At 56.0% G+C, this 20,696-nt stretch overlaps 8 protein-coding genes across 8 annotated transcripts; 3 read left to right on the top strand and 5 right to left on the bottom strand.

Moving 5' to 3' along the window:
* Positions 1 to 76: 76 nt before the first annotated feature.
* Positions 77 to 2,248, bottom strand: C8A04DRAFT_30111 (uncharacterized protein; the record flags this gene model as incomplete). The annotated part of the gene is made up of 8 exons (XM_062781255.1): positions 77 to 179; positions 242 to 385; positions 462 to 868; positions 944 to 1,087; positions 1,152 to 1,267; positions 1,352 to 1,689; positions 1,750 to 1,882; positions 1,993 to 2,248. 8 exons carry the CDS (start codon positions 2,246 to 2,248, stop codon positions 77 to 79), a joined length of 1,641 nt encoding a protein of 546 aa, XP_062635688.1.
* A 1,443-nt stretch (positions 2,249 to 3,691) lies between these two features.
* Positions 3,692 to 4,879, top strand: C8A04DRAFT_13313 (uncharacterized protein; the record flags this gene model as incomplete). The annotated part of the gene is made up of 3 exons (XM_062777664.1): positions 3,692 to 4,084; positions 4,220 to 4,698; positions 4,804 to 4,879. 3 exons carry the CDS (start codon positions 3,692 to 3,694, stop codon positions 4,877 to 4,879), a joined length of 948 nt encoding a protein of 315 aa, XP_062635689.1.
* Positions 4,880 to 5,317: 438 nt separating this feature from the next.
* Positions 5,318 to 7,013, bottom strand: C8A04DRAFT_38423 (uncharacterized protein; the record flags this gene model as incomplete). Its single annotated transcript, XM_062784234.1, has 2 exons — positions 5,318 to 6,583; positions 6,645 to 7,013. 2 exons carry the CDS (start codon positions 7,011 to 7,013, stop codon positions 5,318 to 5,320), a joined length of 1,635 nt encoding a protein of 544 aa, XP_062635690.1.
* A 354-nt stretch (positions 7,014 to 7,367) lies between these two features.
* On the top strand, positions 7,368 to 8,194 carry C8A04DRAFT_30114 (NADH ubiquinone oxidoreductase subunit NDUFA12-domain-containing protein; the record flags this gene model as incomplete). The annotated part of the gene is made up of 7 exons (XM_062781256.1): positions 7,368 to 7,418; positions 7,481 to 7,501; positions 7,569 to 7,575; positions 7,655 to 7,735; positions 7,795 to 7,837; positions 7,906 to 8,064; positions 8,146 to 8,194. 7 exons carry the CDS (start codon positions 7,368 to 7,370, stop codon positions 8,192 to 8,194), a joined length of 411 nt encoding a protein of 136 aa, XP_062635691.1.
* Positions 8,195 to 8,668: 474 nt separating this feature from the next.
* Positions 8,669 to 12,252, bottom strand: C8A04DRAFT_30115 (NAD(P) transhydrogenase beta subunit-domain-containing protein; the record flags this gene model as incomplete). Its single annotated transcript, XM_062781257.1, has 4 exons — positions 8,669 to 8,703; positions 8,768 to 8,842; positions 8,920 to 10,905; positions 10,968 to 12,252. 4 exons carry the CDS (start codon positions 12,250 to 12,252, stop codon positions 8,669 to 8,671), a joined length of 3,381 nt encoding a protein of 1,126 aa, XP_062635692.1.
* A 1,716-nt stretch (positions 12,253 to 13,968) lies between these two features.
* On the bottom strand, positions 13,969 to 14,849 carry C8A04DRAFT_30116 (uncharacterized protein; the record flags this gene model as incomplete). Its single annotated transcript, XM_062781258.1, has 4 exons — positions 13,969 to 14,118; positions 14,250 to 14,372; positions 14,460 to 14,585; positions 14,826 to 14,849. The coding sequence occupies 4 exons, from the start codon at positions 14,847 to 14,849 to the stop codon at positions 13,969 to 13,971; spliced, it is 423 nt and encodes a 140-aa protein (XP_062635693.1).
* A 2,142-nt stretch (positions 14,850 to 16,991) lies between these two features.
* C8A04DRAFT_30117 (uncharacterized protein) lies at positions 16,992 to 18,539 on the bottom strand (the record flags this gene model as incomplete). The annotated part of the gene is made up of 3 exons (XM_062781259.1): positions 16,992 to 17,975; positions 18,032 to 18,364; positions 18,456 to 18,539. 3 exons carry the CDS (start codon positions 18,537 to 18,539, stop codon positions 16,992 to 16,994), a joined length of 1,401 nt encoding a protein of 466 aa, XP_062635694.1.
* An 835-nt stretch (positions 18,540 to 19,374) lies between these two features.
* C8A04DRAFT_30118 (ribonuclease Trv) lies at positions 19,375 to 20,334 on the top strand (the record flags this gene model as incomplete). Its single annotated transcript, XM_062781260.1, has 1 exon — positions 19,375 to 20,334. The coding sequence occupies one exon, from the start codon at positions 19,375 to 19,377 to the stop codon at positions 20,332 to 20,334; it is 960 nt and encodes a 319-aa protein (XP_062635695.1).
* Positions 20,335 to 20,696: the final 362 nt, after the last annotated feature.

Consider the following 20,696-nt stretch of genomic DNA (forward strand, 5'->3'; position numbering starts at 1 on the left):
TATTGGCGTATTAGCTGAGAATAGATACGAAAACATGACAAGACATGATCCCTCTTGCTTGCAACAGCACTCCCAATTACTCCTCAGTATGACGCTCAAGCGCTTCCAATTCCGCAGCCAGCAGACTCCTCGCGGTGGTCGTCCGGGCCGTGATCGAGGTCTTGAACGGCATGACAATCCTGTTCAAGTTGATTAGTCTTAATTCGGCTGTAAAGATGTGTTAACAAGGGGTGGAACATACGCCTGCCCCCTGAACGACCACTCCGGCTCAAACGGCGTGCGTTTGCCCTCCTCATCCAGGGGCCACTCGATTCGCAGTGTCGAAATCATCGTGGCCAGGACGATCAGCAGGCTGTTTTCTGCCAGTGCCCGGCCGATGCAAATCCTGTACGCCGTTAGTCTCTCGCTCATTGTTTCCCCCTGAGAAAGGAAAATAGGTATGAAAGAAAAAAGGAACCTACCGCCTCCCAAACCCAAAATTCCCCACCGGAAACGGCTCCCCATTCCCCCCCTCCTCCTCAGGCAGATACCTCTCCGGCCAAAACCGCCCCGGCCGCTCATATACCCTCTCATCATGACACATCGCCCACACATTCGGGTACACAATCGTGCCCTTAGGGATGAACATGCCGTTGTACACGTCGTCGGCGACACTAGCGTGCGGAATGCCCAGCGGTGACAGCGGGTTCATGCGGTAGGTTTCCTGCAGGATGAGGTTGGTGTAGGGGAGGTTGGGTAGGTCGGACCATGTTGGCAGGCGGTTTTCTTCTTTGTTGTTGAGGAGGGAGTCGAGCTCGGCTTGGGCTTTGTGTTGGACCGATGGGTTTTGCATGAGGTAGAGGACTAGGAGCATGAGGCTTGCTGCGGTCTATGGGGGAAAAGTAAATTAGTCCGTGGATGAATAGGGAGTGATGGGTAATGGTCTGTTGGGCTGGGTGCATACAGTATCGTTACCCGCGATGACAATCGTGGCGGCTGCGCCTTTGATATCTTCGAGGCTAAAGTCATTGACTTGGCCTTTGGCCTTGTTGGCGTCCCAGTGTCCCATTCGGGTGTGCACAAAGGAGTTGTTTTCCGTCCCAGCGGCCTGGAGCAGTCAGTTTATAAATCCTTATGGAAATCAAAAAGAGAAGGAGAAAAATAAAACCTGCCCTAGTCTTCAGCGTCGCCTCAAAAGGCAACCCAGTAAGATTCTGAATCGTCGGCCGCCACGTATGGGCATACCGCAGCCGTTCCATAAACGGAAGCCAGTCCGGCAGATATCGAGCTGTGACAAACGCAACATCATCAGCCTTCCACATCCCCTCCCAAAAATCAAACCCACCTCACCCACACCATCAGCAAAACTCACTCGCAGGAATCCGATCCATAATCGAACTCGCCGGCGCCCCCGACTTGCCCACTGCATGGGCGGTATCCCCCGCGAGCTTAATCCACGGACTATCACGACCTTCCACCTCAATCCCGTACGCAATCTTGAGCACGATAGACACCGAGAACCGCCGGACCGCCGTCAACCAGTCCTCCGGGTGGTCGATCGCCCCCAGACAGAACCGTAGTGCTTCCCGGCGCTGTAGTGCCGTGTACTGCGCAACTTTGGACTTGACAAAAGGGGGTTGGAGGACCTTGCGGTGGAGTTGGTATTTGGGACCCCAGCGGAGCCAGGTGAGGGTTGGGGACCAGCCCATTCTGAAGGTGTTAGTTAGCTGTAGTCTGTCAGGGGATAGCAGAATGAGAACGAGGACGCACTCCTCAAACATGACAAACCGAGGCCGGTCTGCATAGTTGGACCCGCGCTTGTCAAGCAGCTCAGTCGCCGCAGCGAGGGTGTTGAGAACAACCCATTTGGTGCCAAACGAGTGGAAGAAGAGGACGTCGGTGTCTATCCGTCAAGGAAAACCAAAGCGAATCATGTCAGTCCGGTCATCGTCACGTACGCTATGTACAGTACGAACCCCCAACATAACCGAAAATGAGATCATGAGACTATACCATATTCCTTCGCCCAATCCGCATATCGCCGGAAGGCGGCATCTTGTGGAACGATCCGGTAGTGTCCCAACACGGGCTCCGCAGGCGGGCCGGGCGGGAGCGGTGGATTACCCGCGTTGCGCGACCAGAGAGCGCGATACACGCTGAACAGGACGATGGCGGCCAGTCCGAGCACGGCGATAGGGCTTGATGCGCCGAGGTTGAGGAGGCTGCTAAAATCTTGTTTCATGGCGTTGATGTGCTGTGGTTGCGCCATGCTGAGCTCACTCTCACTCGCGCGTGATTGGCGAGGCCAGCTATGTGTTGATCAACTTGTTGGTATTTGGTGAGCGACTCAGTGTCCGGAGTTACCGGATCGACTAAACTGCCAAGCCGTCTCGTAGGTTTAAACCCCCAAATAACTATCGAACCATCGATACAAAAGAAGTAAGATGGAAGCGGGGGAATTTGTCATGTCATAACTAAAATCAGGGAAAAAATCTAGCAGCTGCTGTGTGATTTGAAGATCCCTGAGCTCTTGGTCGTGACGCTCCAGGGTCTGTCTCTGAGGGCTCGCATTGGTGGTTGGGGGATCTTTCGGCAGGCAATCCTTCCGCTGGCCTCTCACAGAGCTTCCCTATCAAGCGTCGAAACAATCCACTCCAAGGTGTCCACCGTCGACTACATAGTACCGGGACGGCCCGCCATATGGCCTGCCCTTGAGAAGCGCGATGTGAGCCCCTCGAGTAATTACTCGTGCGAGATGGGCCACGTGTGTGCTGGAATGGACTCGACTTAAACGGCGGGATTGATCAAAGGGGAACATTCCTCCGTTTGCGCACTGGGAGCGTCGAAAACCCTAACCCTTGTACACTAACTATTGTACACTGAAACGAGTTGTCTCACATCCTCATCTGCTCGAGAGTTAACGGCATCGGCACTGCATAAAGGAGACATCATGTGACGAGATCATAGTTGTCCCGTCTCCTCCCAGCAACAACTTCCCACCCCTTTTTATATTCTTTTGTTCTTGCGTTTCGGTGCAGAGGTTTGTTCAAACGCGGCATCGGGTGCAGGCCGTCGGTGTGACCCTTTACTTGGCAGTCCTTCCAGGGGTTCGAGGCATGGTGAGACCGCCACGGTAGGACCCGAATCCGGAGCAAGGGTCTGCAGAGAATAGACAGCAGCGTCCGATGCCATAAATGAAGGTGAATTGAATATGGTGCGGAAACAGCAAAGGATTATTACCTGTCATCGGATGTAAAACATTTGGCCATGGAAACTGGAAGGTCCCGTCGTCCGACCTCAACTGCCCGGTGTTGAATTGGAGAAAATGCGGGCAAGAACGGGCTGGGATGACCCGCCCGTTTGGACCCCCGAAGGGGATCAGCAGCCCCTGTCACTCAACGATGGGGCACCCCACGACAAGGCGTTGGGGTTCGCGTGGGCGCGTCCCGGGCATCCTCATTTCTGCTGCAAACCCCAATTTCGACAACTGCCGTCGAATCGTTCTTTTTTTGTTCTTACCTCTAAGCAACAAGCTCCTTGGGAGCAGTTGGTCCACTCCTTTTGGCCTCCAAACACCATAAACTATCGTTGTCTCTTGCTCAATTGCACTGGACATTGACCCGCCCATTCCTTTGCTTTCGGGTCTTTCATTTTCCTTTGCTATTTTCGACTCCGCGTAAAGCATCGACGTCCCAGATACCCATTGCCCACCATGGCGACCAAAGGCCATACCCGCTCACGCTCGTCCATCGATCGGGTCATCGATCTGCTGGCAGACCTCGAAGAGACCCAAATCACCCATCTTTTGGACGACCTCAACCACACCACCTCCAGCAACGTACCCGTAACCGATGCCATTGCACTGTTTGACCGTCATGTAAACAAGCCTAGCCGGCAGCGGTCGGTTCGGTCGCCCGAGCCCCTGAGGACGCTGCAGGCCGAGCTCGAACGTCGTCACAGCAAACGGATGTCGGCTGCTCCATCGCGGTTCCGGCCCGCGGCTGGTCCTGCTGCGACTTCCTCTGTTTCTTCTACCCAACCTCGCGCTTCTCTGGACCACATCTCCGTCTCTCCCGCAAGAGCACGATCACCTCCGCCCCCGGCCGTCTCCGAGCTCCCGACCATTGAGCTCCCGTCTTTCGAACTCCCCCCCATGGATTTCTTCGACCGGCCCAGCTCTCCTCTCCGTGCCCCTTCTCTCCGTCTCTCTTCCCCAGAACCCGTATCCATCGACGGCGAGGACGATGACGACGAGGACGAGCAAGACCACCTTGACTCCCGGGCCACCTCCATCAGCCGATCACCGTCCCCCTCCCGGCTTCCGCCTTCCTCGTCCGCGACCTTCCGTCCCCGCTCCTACAAGCGCATCAGCCGGCCCATCTTCCTCTCCCCGACCGCCACAGCCGAGCTACACCTCCTTCTCCTCGCCTTCTTCAACGAAGCCACGCCCGTCCCGCCCGTCTCACCGACTACTATCCACACCCCAGCAGCGGTCTCACCCACCACCACCTCCTTCACCGGCATCCACCCTACAACAACCAGAAGCATACCCAGCACAGTGGCCACAACCACAGCCACGCCCTCGCCCACCACTCCTCTTTTCTCGGGCTTCTCCCACTCCCCGATTTTCCGCAGCCATTTCTTCGACGACGACGAAGACGACATGGAACCGACCACCCCCGGGCTGGAAGACCTGCTCGAGCCCTCGCCGGTTCGCGCGTCCAGCTTTTCTGCGATGGGAGGTCTGGGCCCCAACGGTGGAGGGAATGGAGGTGGTGGAGGGTTGGGGGTAGGAGGAGGATTAGGAGGGGGCTTGGGATTGAGGAAGGGGAGTGCGGGCGGGAGAAGTTTGAAGACGATGCCGAGTATTAGTAGTATGTTTGATTTGATGAAGCCGTGAGGGAGGGAAGATTTGGGAGGTTACAAGGATGGCTGATGGGGAAGTTGGGAGAAAAGGGAGAAGGAAGGGTCTTATTTCATGCTACTTTCTCAGTTGGGATGTTTGACTCTACCGGAGATTTTGGTGTTTGTAACTCACAGGTTTAATTTTTGAGAAGGAAAGTTGTACGATGAGCGTGAATGGGGTCAGTTTTGGGAATCATATTTGGAGCTCTTTCGTTTCGGGCGTTTTTATTATTAGCATTCAAGACAAAAATCTAGAGATAGCGGCGGCATCCATGATATTTGATAATTTTAAGGTTGTTTTTATCTCTCAATGTTTTAATCTGATAACATTGTTGTTCCTGGGTATAAATACTTTTCTATCCTGGGGGTTTTCCGAGCGATGTTACACCTACCTATTCATACAACCATACACAACACGGATACTTCACCCCCTTCACAACGCACCCCCCAACAACTGCACAATCATCATCGCCACGCGAACCTTAATCCCGACGCGTCGTTCCACCTTAGCAAAATCCTCCCTCGTCACCACACTCGTATGCTCCTCCTGCAACCACCGCTGCTCCTCCCCCAACCTCTTCTGCAAATCCGCATTCTCCGTCACAATCATCGCGTTCGCTTCCAAATCCAGCGAGTAGCTCCGCTTCGTGTAATTCGAGCTCCCAATGATGCTGATGGAAGGGTCCATCTGACCTGGTAAGGTGATCCACAGTCCCTTGGCGTGGTAGGTCCAGGCGCCCGGTTCGCCGACGGTGCCGTGCCGCCATTCGCGGAGGGTAGTGGTGGTGTCGAGACCGCGGGCGTGGACTTCGCGGACGAAGCGCCGGGCTAGGAGGGTGTAGGCGCCCGGGAGCAGGCCGGATACGCCGGGGGAACCGTAGAAGCCGTTGGCTTGTGGGGCGGCGGTGATGACGGTGTTGTTGTGGGATTGGGTGGAGAGGAGGAGCTCGGTGAGTGAGGGGGCGGGGTTGAAGTAGCCGGCCGTGAAGGTCCAGGAGGATTTGGCGTATTGGGGGAGGGAGAGGGTTTTGAGGACGTGGGTGATGGCGGGTAGCTCGGTGGATGTGTCGGGGAATAGGAGCTGGGAGAATTGTGATACTAGGTAGACGGAGGTATCCCGCTTGTCCAGCGGGGTAGTGTCATGGGAGGTTAGGGGGGCGGTTTTGGGTGATATGAGCCCGGCCAGGAGGGATGTCGATTCCTTAATGAACTGCTTAGGGTCTTCCAGGGGCGACGGCGCCGCGTTGTCCTCCGGCCAGACCATCCGGAACCCTGCTTGGGAGTCGGCCGGCAGGATCAGGAAGCTGAGCGAGGAGACGGCGTCCTGGACGTTGGCGAAGTATTCTGTAACATCTTTTGATGAAAATAGATGGTAACGGTCCTGCCGGTTGGTAAAGTAGTCGCTGGACAGGTTGGCGCCGGAAAGGATAATCTCGTCATCGACACCGTACAGCTTCATGTGCTGTAGACCCCAGCCCTCATTGATCCGTTTTGGAATGTGCCTTTTTCGGAGGCCCGTCAGGTTGGGCGTGTGGTACATGCGGATCTCGACCCGCTCAGGCCCAAACTCGGCGACGAGGGGGGCAAGTAGCGAGGCGCATGATGGATCCGGAGCCTCACGGGTCCCTCGCAGAGCGTCGGTAAGGATACTAAGGCGGAGTTCAGGTTTCGCGCGGAGGGCTTCTTGTAGGGTGGTTATCTGCCGGAGCCGTCTAATTAGCATCTACCCGGGCCTGCCCGGTGCTCGCACGCAGACTAACGAGTTCCAATTCCGATTTCCCAATGTACAGCGTCGACAAAAAGATGCGCCGCTCGGCCCCGCGGATTTTGTCCTTGAGTGCTTCGTAGAACTCGGCAGGTGTCCGCAGCACCTGGATCTGCGAGCCATGTATCCGAAACGAGGGCGCAATCCGGTCCAGCTCACCCACAAAGGGCGCCAGCATCCCGGCGCTCGACATGGGCGGAGGAGGTCCCGAGGAGGACGGACCGGCGGCGTGCATCGAGAATCGTCGGCATTGCGCTTGTTGGCCGAACCCGAATCGGAGGGAGGGGGTAACGTTAACTCCAGATGCGCCCGAAACCGGGCGCCTGAGCCTATGGGAGCATCGTGACACGCTCCTGGCTAGCATGTCCGTCGCAGAAGCCGGGTCCCAGAGCGAGGAATGGGGTTGCCGCAAAGGCTGGCGAGCGAGAGTGGCTCTTTGTGGAAGTCTGGGATCGAATTCGACGTTGGACTTGCCGAAAATGCGATTCTCCGGCCCCGCGAGTGGCCTTAGACAAGGAAAGGAACAAGGAAAGTCTTGGCAGTCCACGCATCGGCCGGGATCATTCCAAGCTCGGCGATTGGCTGACCGTCCAACCAATGCCCCACTACCCTTGAGCTCCTGGTGTGGTGAAGCGGCCCCGAGCGCATTCCATCATCGCTGGGAGAGTTGAACAGCAACTTCACACCATCCCACGGTCGATTGACCCCCGCCGCAACCATGTCGACCGTTACCAGGACCCTCGGCAATCTGCGCAAGATTGGCCTGAAGGTGGGTTTCTCGAAAAACAGATCTAACTCAACCGACCAGACGCTAACAGCATGATTGAACAGGACTTCTGGCATCAACTCAACGTGAGCCCCTCTCGCCCGATCCGACGACTACGACAGTTTAGCTAACCCTCCCTCTTCCCGACAACAGTACATTGGTACGGATATATCACACCACGACCAGCTTCGGTAGCTACCGAATCAGGAGGACGACGGTGACTGACGACCAAAATACAGGCGACACCAAAGCCGGCACTCTGATCGGCACCGACAGGTTCGGCAACAAGTACTACGAGAACATGCAGGACGAGCTGCCCCGTTCGTGGCCCCGACTTCTTTCTCTTTCCACACCGGATCATACATCTGACCTTCCACAGTCCGCACACGATGGGTTGATTTCGCTAAGCACGACTACGATGCGTACGCCCCCCCGCCACCCGTTTTTATCCTTCATATGGGGTAGATAAACCAGACTAACAAGCCCCCAGCGCCCACAGCGAACCCCTTTGGCACGCATGGCTCGCGTACGTGAACGACGTCCCGCCGAACCAGGACCCCCTCCGCGCGGCGGCCGACCGGCCGTGGGCGCCCAAGGAACATGTACCCAACCGGACGGCTACGCGTGGGGCATTTAAGACTTATAGCACGTTCGTCTCCTCCATTTTTTATTGTTGACACTTTGTGGATGTAGGTGTGAGTGCTATTGTGGGTGCTGACTGGAAGTACAGGACGCAGCCTAAGATCAAGGCGTGGGAGCCGTTTGCCGCGCCGAGGTGAGTGGGGTAAGGTGAGGACGGGAGATGGAGGGGTATGGTTGAATTGTACATACTGGCGGAAGAAATGGAATTTACTTCATTTTGCCGGGTTTTTCACAACTGCCCGATTTTCACATAGGGGACGAAGTGACAACTGGAGGACGCGGCGCCCAGGCTAAGTGCGACTTTGTAAGGAAACAAGCTTCGGATTTACTCAAGCAGGTGTCACAAGACCTTAACTCGGAACTATTGTCAACAACAATGCATTCAAACATGGGAATCCATCAAACGACATAGATCAACAGATCAATCCCTAGGTAAACATCCAACACAACGAAACGAGATATAACTCTATGCGCGCATCTACACAAGTTGAGCGACACATGCAAGCAGCCAAACCATGCGAGGCTTATCTCCAACGCTAGGCTTAGAGAGAAATGGGCGTATGTACGGGTTACGGGCCGTATTTACCAAATGTACGGTTTGTTTAGCCAGTCTACTTAAGGCGAGCTTCGATGGCGGATTTGATGGCTACAAAGGAAGGTGTGTCAGCGATTTTCCGTAGCGTTCCACTAGCACAAGTGGGCAAGCTTACCTTCCGTCGAAACTCTCGCGTCTCCGAATAGCATCCGGGTGCCGGGCATGTAAAACATGGGGTTCGGAACGTCCGCTATTGTCACGTCAGCATCCATCCATCTCCGTCTGCCTACTGTTTCCGCCGAAGAACGGGGTCAGTGTCCGGCTTACCATATCCACTCGCCATCCCCCTCTTCATGACAACGACCTGCTTGCTCTTCCACGCATGCAGCACCGGCATACCCGCAATCGGACTACCGGGCTCCAACGCAATCGGGTTGACAGTATCATTCGCCCCAATCACCAGCGTCACATCCGTCTCCCCAAAATCGTCATTAATCTCATCCATCTCCAGCACAATATCATACGGCACGCTCGCCTCGGCCAGCAGCACGTTACACTGGCCCGGCATGCGGCCCGCCACGGGGTGGATGGCGAACCGCACGTTGACGCCCTTGGCCCGCAGCATGCGCGTGATGTCGGAGATGGCGTACTGCGCTTTGGCTACCGCCATGCCGTACCCGACCACGATGATGACGGATTCGGCGTTGGCGAGGGCCTCGGCTGTGTCGTCGATTGTGGTTTGGGTTACCGTGCCTTCGACTTTGTAGTCGCTGGTGGTGGGTGCCGAGATGCCGCCGAAGAGGACGTTGACGAGAGATCGGTTCATGGCTACGCACATGATGTAGGATAGGATGGAGCCTGACACGCCGATCAGGGCGCCGACAGTTGTGAGCAGGGAGTTGTCGAGCATCAGGCCTTCGGCTACGAGGGCAAAGCCGCTGTAGGCGTTGAGGACTGTGATGACGACCGGCATGTCGGCGCCGCCGATGGCGGCTGTGGTGGTGAAGCCCTTGAGGAAGGACAGCACGGTGTTGGCTGCGAGTGCGCCGGCCGCGAATAGCGGGGAGCCGGGTGCCATGGTGACGAAGGCGCCCATGGTGGCTACGTTAGTGGCGAGGAGGCTGGAGTTGAGAAGGTGACGGCCGGGGAGCATCAGTGGCTTGGAGGACATGCGGCCGGCGAGCTTGAGGAAGGCGACGATGGAGCCGGTGAAGGTGATCCCGCCGATGAGCACGCCCAGGTAGGCGGTCACCAGGTGCAGGGTGGACACGTGCGCTAGGTCGGCCATGACGCTGCCGATGCTGGTTAGCACGGCGGCTAGACCGACGACGGAGTGGAGCGCCGCGACGGTTTGCGGGAGGTCGGTGGGGGTGATGCGTTTGCCGATGAGGAAGCCGACGATGGAGCCGAGGGCTGCGAGCCCGCCGAACTGGGTGAGGACTTCTGGGGAGAATCCTGCGGCCAGCAGCGAAGCGAGAACGCCAGACCCGACGCCGAGCATGCCTAGCATGTTACCCATGCGGGCGGTCGCTTGGGACGCCAGGCTGGAGATGGAGGTGATGCAAAGGACCGAACTGACGAGATAACCAGCCTGTACCAGACCAGCAGCGCCCGTAGACGCAGCGGCCAGGAAACCACCGCCGAACAGCACTCCCGGAATGGCGTACATCCATGGATATTCTGGCGGGTCGGTCGGCCGGCGAAACATGTCCAGCATCCGCTTCGTGATCACAAACCCGCCGGCCACGTTGACAAACGCCAACAGCACCGACGCAGCTCCAAACGCCTGCGGGATCGTTGACGGCAAAAGCCCGCCGCCTAGAATAAACAACCCACCCACGCCGACCATACCCGAGATGGCATTGGTCACGCTCATCAGAGGCGAGTGCAGCGCCGGCTGGACACCCCAAACAACGCGGTAGCCGATCAGCGAGGCCAGCGCAAAGGTAAACGCATTGCCCATGAACAGCGGGCCGGTCAGTTTGCCCAGAGCCAAAGCTGTGCCCATGCCGCCAGTGACAAGGCTGACTTCGCGCGTGGTCTTTTGGAAAGGGGTCAGGGCCACGACTTCGGCTTCCTTCTTGCCCGCAGCGGAAGAGGCAGAGGCAGCTGGGGCCGGAGGTGGTGCGGGACGAGGTGCAGGCGGGATGATCTGGCCGCGCTGTGTGACGATGGCGCCGCGGACGACCTCGTCGGTCAGGTCTACGCCGTATTCCTTGTCCTTGGGGGCCATGGAGAGAAGGAACTTGGTGATGTTGTTGGAGTACAGGGTCGAGGACTGCGTCGGCAGTCGAGAGGGGAGGTCGGTGTACCCTGGGATGGTCAGTATATGCACTTCAAGACCTCCAAGGGGCGAGAGAGGGGACAGGACTCACCAATAATCTTGACGTCCTTGTAGGTGACCATCTTGCCAGGCTCGGTCTTCTCGCAGTTTCCGCCCGCCTCGGCAGCCAGATCCACCACAACCGACCCGGGCTTCATGATCTCGATCATGGCCTTGGTAATCAGCTTGGGCGCCGGCTTTCCCGGAATCAGCGCGGTCGTCACGATGATATCGACCTCCCGCGCCTGCTCCGTAAACAGCTTCATCTCGGCCGCGATAAACTCCTTGGACATTTCCTTCGCATAACCCCCCGTGCCCGACCCCTCTTCTTTCAGTTCCACTTCGATGAACTCGGCACCAAGTGACTGGACCTGCTCTCGGGCAGCCGAGCGGGTATCAAACCCGCGCACAATCGCACCCAGCCTTCTCGCCGTGGCAATCGCGCTCAGCCCAGCCACGCCCGCGCCGATGACCAACACCTTCCCCGGCGGAATCTTGCCCGCGGCCGTGACCTGACCAGTAAGAAACCGACCAAAGTTGTTCGACGCCTCCAGCACTGCCTTATACCCCGCGATATTCGCCATACTGCTCAGCGCATCAAACACCTGCGCCCGCGAAATCCGCGGGATCAAGTCCATCGCAAACGACGTCACCTTGCGCGCAGCCAACTTCTCCACCAGCGGCTTATTCTGCACGGGCTGGAGGAAACTGATAATCGTCTGGCCCTCGCGCGCGCCATCGGCCTCGGCCGCACTGGGCCCGCGCACTTTCAGCACGATATCAGCGCCGTTCCAGACGGCCGAGGCATCGTCGACTAGCGTGGCGCCCGCCGTGGCGTAGGCGTCGTCGAGGAACTCGGCCGCTGCGCCGGCGCCCTTTTCGACGAGGACCTTGTCGAACCCCTTTTTGAGGAGCAGGGCGACGTTTTGAGGCGTGAGCGCTACGCGCCGCTCGTTCGGGTACGTTTCCCGGGGCACGCCGACGGTAAGCTGGGCGTAGGGCGTGGTAGGGGTTGCTGGTGGGGTGGTGATCGTCTCGGTTGAGAAGGATGCCTGCTTGGGGGGGAGAGTGGAAAGGACCGAGGCGTGACGGATCAGTTGCAGAGATGGTGGTGTCTTGGAGGCCACGGTCAAGGCCAGGCTGGTGGGGGCGTTTCTGACATAGCCAATTTTGGTCTGGAGGTTCTGGCCCTGGCCTTTTGAGAAATTTGTGGTGTGCCATGCGCGCTGGCATCCGACGAAGGCGGAAACCAAAATAGAGCCGCGTTTGGTGATGGCGCTCCCTGAGACCCGAGCGGAGCTGCTCGCCGCTGCGGACCGGAAGAGGGACGAAGACATGATGATTCTGGCCATTTCGTCGATCGGCTTACCCGTGAACGCTCACGCGGTCGAGGTAGACCATCGGGGGTGCGGTCACGAGCTCACACGTGACCCGTTGGACCAAGTTGTCGTGAGGCAACGTCTTGAGGCCGAAATCTTGAGGCGAACAAGGGAGCGCGTGGAAATGATAGGGAGATGAGACGATCGAGAGGAGCGAGAGAAGTGGGCTAAGACCCTAGTATTTTACTGGATCCGTGAATTCGAGACCGTGTCTTCTGTCATGGTCCTCGGATACACGACATGAGTGGCGTGTCGACGATACCAGACTACTGGGCCTTGGTTCAGTTCGAAACGGGGTGGTGTTGTTACGCAGAGTTGCACATGCAAAAGTGCCATGAGGGCCTCGAAACAGGAGAGAGAGAGGGGTGTTCCCGCGACGGTCTGTGGAATTACCATGGTTCAAGAACCACCGGGGCCTAGGTCGAGCGAACCCCGTTTCCCCGCCCTTCCCGTCTCCCGTGCGGGGTTCCCGCGGTCGAGCCATGCCTCGAAGAACAGGGCTCGGTTCCCAGATATTCTGAGAAACGCGCTACTTTCTGCGGTTGGTTGGATGAATGGGTCTTCGCCAATATGGACCGGACGTCATCGCGTGGGGTTCTCTTTTGGCTCCCGACCTTGCTTCGAGCATGGCTTGCATGGCTTGACTGCTTGACAAGGTGAGACGAGACCAACGGCGGGCTGCCAAGCCTGCACGAAATGTGCTGCAGAATGTCAAATCTGGTAATTTATGGGGCCATATTGCGGGGGTGGGGACGGGCAGGGGGTGCACGGGGCCAGTGGGGTGTTCCTTCTCTGAGACTCCAAATCCCCAACTGGCAACGCCTTCCATGTTCCCGGATATACACGGCATGGTGTAATGATACTGACCGGAGTCCCGGATGGCTCTCCTACCCCATTGGGACCACCTAACCGGTTTGCTTAATTTGCTCTCACTATTCACAAGCAACACAACGCCCCGTAGGTCACTTGCTTAAGGCTGAATTCGGCCGTAGCCGCTTGAAGACGGCCGGCCAGGCAGGGGTGCCATCTTCGCCCGAGCCAAAGCCCGAACTCCATCGCCTGATCCTCGGTCAAACGTGTCCCCGGCTCTGTTATTCCACAGGTACATACATTTCACTACCGTCGCAGCTTTTGCTGTCGCCTCGATACCTATACCCAACCCGCCTCCGTGTTATAGGCCGCAGCCTCCTCAATGACATTACATACAAAGCTCTCATAGGGGATACAGAGTCGGGCCTGGACTGCAGATAAATAGGTAGGTTGCAGGGACGGGCCACCCGCCTTTCAGAATTGAGCTCGGAGAGGGGATCTCCTAACCTTCATATGCCCTCTACCTCTTTCGTGTGATGGTCCGATGATTACCTATCGCCTTAATATAAAGTGCTCACGGTGTGGGCGTGTGGGTGGACTTTTACAACGCGATATATATATCGGCTATTGAGTAGACGTTGAGGCCAGGCATCAGGTTGGTTGATAACTGCAAGCTTAATCACTCATTCAACTCTAATAACATCAAGGTATGCTATCGGCAGCTACAGATCGACATCCCGTATCTCGCCCCGCACCATCCATCACCGTGTTCGCTCTCGATTGTCGTCGCACCCTCACGAGGGGCTAGTCAGGGGACAGCCTTCCGGACCGCGCTTACCGCCATACAGGAAGGTGTGCGTGTATCTAAGCGGAGAAGGTCTCGGCCCGCTTCTGCGTTCCGCGGCCACTGTATTTCTGGATGGCAAGGGTCACGAGGTTTTCCAGAGAGTCGCCTAACAGCTTCATGTCCTTGGTCAACCCGTCGGAGAGGGCGGCAATGTTGGCGGTGATAGTCTAATCCGGTTGGAATCAGCGGGCCGGGGTTTTGCGCGGGGCGGCAAGGCAGAAACACAGGCTCGGCCCCTAAATTGAGCCATTGGAATTTGGGAACAGGAGCAAGGTTGGAAACCGGTGTAAGGCTTTACATGATAAGTGTCCTTGACCTGGTCGAGGGTCGTGGCGACGCGCCCGCCAATGGCGGACAGGTTCTCGATAGGACCTGCCTTGTTAATCAAAATGTCGAGCACCCGTCGGTTTCTATCGGCGAACTACAAATGAAGTTAGTAGAAGTTGGCCGGCGACCGGAGTACCGGATAGAGCCGGGATACATATGGTTAGAAATAATAATCACATACCTCGTCGAATGAAGCGAACACAGCGTCGTTGCCAGGGGCAGAAGAGTCCCACTTTTCGTTAGAATCGATCTGGCGGGCAAAGACAGTTCCAGTCCTGACGATATCTTCATACCTAGAAACAACGTCCTATAGTACCTACTGTTAGCAAGCTTTCGGCGCCGATCGTGCCGCCAATCTTAATTTCTCAAATATTGACCCTGGAGGCTACCTGGCCGGCGAACCCCTAATAGGAGTTCGGTCTTTGATACTTACGGCTAAAGGGCCTCGGTTTAAAAGAACGAAAAAGGCGTTGGTATCTATAATGCTCTCGGCATAATTTTAGAGAGTCAGGGCCTTTTGCCTCAGCTCGTTGAGGCCCCTCGTCACCTGCTCGGGGGATACGGCGGCCATGATAGGGGCCACGAGTAGCACGGCGCCGGCGAAGAGAGAGCGAAAGGAAACCATCTTTACGAAATCGAGGCGTTGTATGAGGTGTGATTGTGTTTTGTGTGTTGTTTGGCTTTGTAAATAGGGAAGGAATGGTAGAGGTAACGAGAGTAGACAAGGAGGAGGTGGGTGAAGCCACCCTTTATAGACCATTTGAGACCGGAGCAAAGCAGGATATTGCCCAGGCCATCCACTCTCCTCGGCTCCTCGATCATCACCGTATTCCCTTCCTGCGGCTGGCTGGCGCTCATCCCGCCGTTGTCACACTTTCCCGGCCTTGCTGCTCCCATCCTATGAGCAGTCCAAAGTGCCAAGATTGCCCAAGTTTGTGCCTCATGCCTCAACAACATCACAGCTCACGACACGTCGCAGAGCCTTTACCGGGAACGGAAACGGGCCACTGCAGTCTGTTCACCGTAACATCAGTCCACCAGTGGGATGTTCTGGATCTGATCAACACACTCACATATAGTTAAGAGACAACCCTGATGTACATACGTGTGGGCCCAACAGAGCATCTGCTGGTGAAGTTTGTCGTTACAAAACATCTGAGCTTCCCTCGGGCAGGATCAACGGATTGACGGATTGACTCCACTACACTAGATCAAACAGGTGTTGTTCAGCTGCCACCGGATGTGATAAGCGTCCCGGGCGGCCGGGAACGGGGGACGGGGGACGGGGGACGGGGGACGGTGGTGCAACCGATGCGGTGATCGCCTTTGCAGCCCAGCCCATCCCAGCGAGCCACAGGGGCCGGGCTTGGCGCAGGTTTTCGCATCCCAACCACGGCATCGCGCCTCCTGGACACACACCACCAATGTTACCTATTAACGTCTTTAGTAAACAGAGGGTGTGGGTGCTCGGATTCCCTGGAGTTTGGGAAAGCCAGGATATCTTTCGCCAATTGTGATTGACCTCACTGCCAACAACTGTGAGCTGTTCCATGGGGTGAGCGAGTTACCTGCATGAGGAGATGAGGTACCTTATTAAGGTTACTCCGAGAGCTTTGGGTTCATTGGACCATTGCGTAGCGTGATAAACACATCACTCCTCACCCAGGCCTCTCATCATCCAGCTCGGTGCCTTTGCCGAAGGATTCTCAAAAGCAGATTGGCAGAGACTCTGTGGCTGGCTGACGGCCGGTTGTCGTCGTTATCCAAGTCTGATCGACAAGATTTTAATTCCTAAGCCGGGGACATTTAGGCCATCAAATCACAAGGGAGGGTTACAAAAATAGAATCGTTGGAGGTTATGATCGGCCTCAAACGGGAGGTTCTATCATGGGTTAACGCTGAGGTGTGTTTTGCCAGCGACCTTGAGGAACAGTCCCGCTTGTGGCGGTAGCGACGGTGAAAACGTGGAGAGCGACATTTGATAGCTTCCGCCCGCCCGGTTGTGAGTAAGCACTGCAAGTGTTGTAAGTGTAGCCAGCTCGAGGTCAGTTTATCCATTAGCGTTGTTTGTGATGACGAAATCTGAGACATATTGCGTTGGCCCTGCGCTCCCTCCATCACCCGCCGACTTGCCCAACCGCATCTCTTTCACTGAGACTTTCAGGGCTCCGTTGGCAACAACCCGGCAAAGACATTGTCTTAACTATACCACTCCCCCTGGAGATCAAAGCGAGGTCGGGCGGCCGGAGCGAGACTCGTATCGAGAGGCATTTGGGGCATTTTCTTTCTTTAAGAAAAAATAAAATAAAAAAGGGGAAAAAAGAAAATGAAGAATAGGAAGTAAATAGGTCAATAAACAAGACGCGGGCACTTGGAAAATAGAAGCAAGAGGCCTAATGGCTTAATTTCTGGTGAATGGAAAAACGAAATGGGTTCGAGAGACGGGGTTTTCTTCTCGCACAAACAGACAAAGAACATGGTGGTGAATCACTTTGGTCTTGGATCCCAACGTTTTTACAGACACTAATTAGTAAAACATGTTCCGTCGACCCAGCCTGGATTGGCCCATATAACTAGCTGTCTCAGCTAAAAGCAACTGTTTGTTGCATCGATACGGATAAACTTAGTTAACGAGATTATCTCCTACATACCTGTGTAGAGAGAAACTCAGAGTGAAAGCTCAGCACCAACCCACTTAAGAAACGACCAGACCTCAATTATCACCCACTTTCCGTCTCTTGTTTCCATTCCCAACATCCTCAGTGTCATCTGTACTCCGTCGTTTCCCCCCAGTCTGTTGTGTCTGCTCCGGTTGGCCCGGTGTCTTCTGCTTGGCCGCCCAAGCCTGCAACAACTCACTATCCCTCTCCGGCCCAGCGCCCCTTAACGGCAGGCCCATCATCTCCCGGCGGTAAAAGAACTCCCAGGCATACTTGTACGCCCTGCTGGTGACATAATGCTTAGGCCCGCGGTGCTTTAGGAACTTTTCCAGGTCCTGACGCGAGCTGGCAATCACGGGGCAGAAACTCTCCAATGTCCATCCCCCTTCACCCTCGTCGCGTTCAAGGAAGAAAATCTTGATCATGGCGCGGATCTGATCACAGTCGTAGTGTATCTCGCTTGGGATGGTAATAAGTCGCTCCGGGTTCTCGACAGGGAGGAACTCGAGGGTGCCGTGGCTGCAGTGCCTGGGAGGGTGGACCACGGAATGAACAAAATATTGCCCGTAACCTGGGCCTTTGAAGCGGTAGATGGCCTCGGTGCGCGGGGCGAGATCGAGGGTGTCGTCCACGTCGCGTAGAACCGCAAATTCGTCGTACGGTGGTGGCGTCGGGCTGTCCTCGCGGTACTCTGCGTTTCTCTCTTTTTTCAGCAGTATAGAGTACTGGGCGATCTCGGCAGGGGTCAGATCTGAAAAAACCGCCTTCTTCACCTCGTTCCTCCGAGCAGTAGCCTCGTTCCCAGTCCCCACCGGAAGGTCACTGTCGATGTACCCCATGATATAGTCTCGGACAAAGCATGCGGGAGTGTCTGGGAAGTCGTGCTCACAGCCCCCTGCACACTGCCCGGTATTTACGAGGACCTCGAAGTCGATGATCCTTTTTTTCAGTTGGGTAGTCTCACGAGGAGTGAATCCCACGGCCAGTGTAAAGGCGTCGAAGAAAAACTCGCCTGATTTAGGCGGTTCCCCGGGTTTCTGGGCAATGTTAGCTATGGCATTGGATAACGAGGGTGTATACTTGGCAAACGTACTGTCCTGGGCTCAGAGAACGGGGTGAACGGTGTTTTACTCTTTTTCGGCGGCGGCGGCGGCGGCGGCGGTTCCCAGACAGCTTCCGATGCAAACTCAGCCGGTACAGCGGCCATGATATTTTCGAACATTTTTTGGCGGTAAGGGGAGCGAAGGTACGAGAATCTCCATCTGAGGAAGGTTCTGACGGCATCCACGATTTTCTTGACGGGAACATCTTGGAACCTGTACGCCGTGGGCCAGCACGACGCCATCATTTCCGCCTGCATATTCTGGGCCAGCTTCTCAGAAGATCGTGTGTACAATCGAAAGTCGGCCATCACTTTCTCCCGCCACTACGTTCAAACAGAAACGGTCAGCTTTGATCGATACCATGCCATAACTGTTATATTGACCAAACTCCGGATCTCCGCTGGTTTCACTTACATCAAATGGTTCGTCGGGTTTGCCCTTAGCACGCTTCGGCCCTCGCGGGGCCTGGCTCGAGCTTGCTTTCGCTCGTGGGGCCATTGCAGTTGCTCTTAGTCGTACATAAAAGTTCTACTTCGTAGAAACTGCAAGATCGTGAACACGGCGTATGCAGGAAAGTAAACAAAGTTGAACACTCCTCGATTTCGTGGCGTCCTCGTCAAATGACAGCTCCCAAATCCGGTTTAGCCAACACCTGATCGCCCGGCTCCGTCATTTTGGAATCCCCTGAAACCGTTCAACGGTGTCTTGATCCTGGGAACGTTGGATATCTGCTCCTACACTACGCAGTAGAACTCGATACACGCGATTTCACGATCGTGACATCGTGAAGTTGTGTCGTGTGCAAGGCAAAGAGCTGTGTCGTCAAGGTCGTATCCTCGTGTCCGTGGTGCATGCGTCTGTTTTCCCAATTGACGAATGAGACGCTGCCCCGCGCGCAGGTGGTCAGCCGGGGGGTTCTTCGAGCGCCGTCATGCCCCTCATCAGCGACTGATTGGACATGTCAAGGTCGCCAAAACACACAATTCCAGGTCCTCGGGTGCCTGCCACGACTTTTGACCCGCACCCACCATCCATTTTTATCGCAGCAACCATTTTTCCAACTTCCTAATCCGGCGCCGATGGCTCGGTCAAAAGCTGGGGGCTGAAGAATTGGAGGATTCTGGACGAATGAATTGTCGATAACAGACTCCAAATCCCACGTGGATGCTGCACAAGGAGATTGCCATTGTCATGGTTTGGTTCGCGTCCTTCAAATATAAAGGCTGTTGGACGCATCGGAGGTTCTGATCGAGCTTCGTCCTCGAATCTCACTTGTAGATCTCCCATCCCCCGTCCCCACCTGCGTGCGTGCATCTCCTTTCACACCATTCCAATGGCACGATTCGGCCTCTTCGGCCTCGCTGTGGCCGGCTCGGTGCAAACGGCGCTGGCCGGCTGCAAACCCCACAAGCCGGTGCTCTCCTGCTCGGCGGAAGCCGAGTCCGGCCTCGTCGACTCCTGCAAAGTCGAAACTTTCGGCGGTCTCGTCCTCTCCACCCAATTCTGGGACACCTACACCGGCCTCGAGTCCGAAGGCCAGCTCCTCCCCGCCAACTCCTTCACCCTGCACGGTCTCTGGCCCGACTTCTGCAACGGCTCCTGGACGCAGTACTGCGACTTCGCCCGGCAATATGACCCCAAGCCCGACCCCAACACCACCACGGGCAAACCCGACGGCGTGCCCGTCCCACCCTACACGGGCCCCTCCGTCGACACCTTCCTGACCGCGCTCGGCCACCCAGGCCACAAGCTCCTCGCGTGGATGAACAAGTACTGGATCGCGCAGAAGCAGCCTAACCACCAGCTCTGGGCGCACGAGTTCTCCAAGCACGCGACCTGCTTCAGCACCTTTGCGCCGTCCTGCTTCTCCCACAAGGACCTCAAGAAGCACCAGGATCTCCTCACTTTCTTCGACGTCTCCGCCCAGTACTTCAAATTCCTCCCCACCTACGACTGGCTGGCGGCCGCCGATATCACCCCCAGCAACACCACCAGCTACACGCTGGTCGATATCCAGTCCACGCTTGCCTCGCACCACGACGGGCAGGTGCCGTACCTGGGCTGCTCGGGCAAGCGGTACAATGAGACGGAGGCTGGCAAGGGGTCGTTGGATAACGGGTTTACTGCGTTGACCGAGGTGTGGTATTATTACCATGTGTATGGGCCGGTGCAGGCAGGTAAGGGCAAGCCGGTTGGGGCTGATATCAACGGTGGCAGCATCAGCAGCTGTGCGAAGGCGGAGGGCGCGGTGTGGTATTATGAGCGCGCTAAGGGATCGGAGAGGAAGGCGTAAGTCGGTAATGGGATGAGTGATGAGGCGGTTAATACATGGGAAGCTGTCTCATGATAGCGGGTTGACTGTAAATGTATGGATGCAAATGTCTAATAAAAACGATGAGATGAAGTTTGACACAAAAACGGTGGAATACTTGATCTTAAATCTCAAGTCAGGTTGTACTTCAGTTTTGTGAGTTAAAAATGCTGCTAATATGAGATCGTCCCTAAAACCTAAGGTCACCCATTATCACGTTAATAACTCGTCAAACTAGTCGTTCTCGGCTTTCTCGTTGAATAACCAAGTTCTTGAGCGATTGACAGTCAAATCCTCTCATGATACGTCGGCCATCAAATCCTACAAGTACTTAAGATCAAGAA

This window comes from Dichotomopilus funicola (assembly GCF_033296635.1).
Source record: "Dichotomopilus funicola strain CBS 141.50 unplaced genomic scaffold C8A04scaffold_46, whole genome shotgun sequence".
Classification (NCBI taxonomy): Eukaryota; Fungi; Ascomycota; class Sordariomycetes; order Sordariales; family Chaetomiaceae; genus Dichotomopilus; species Dichotomopilus funicola.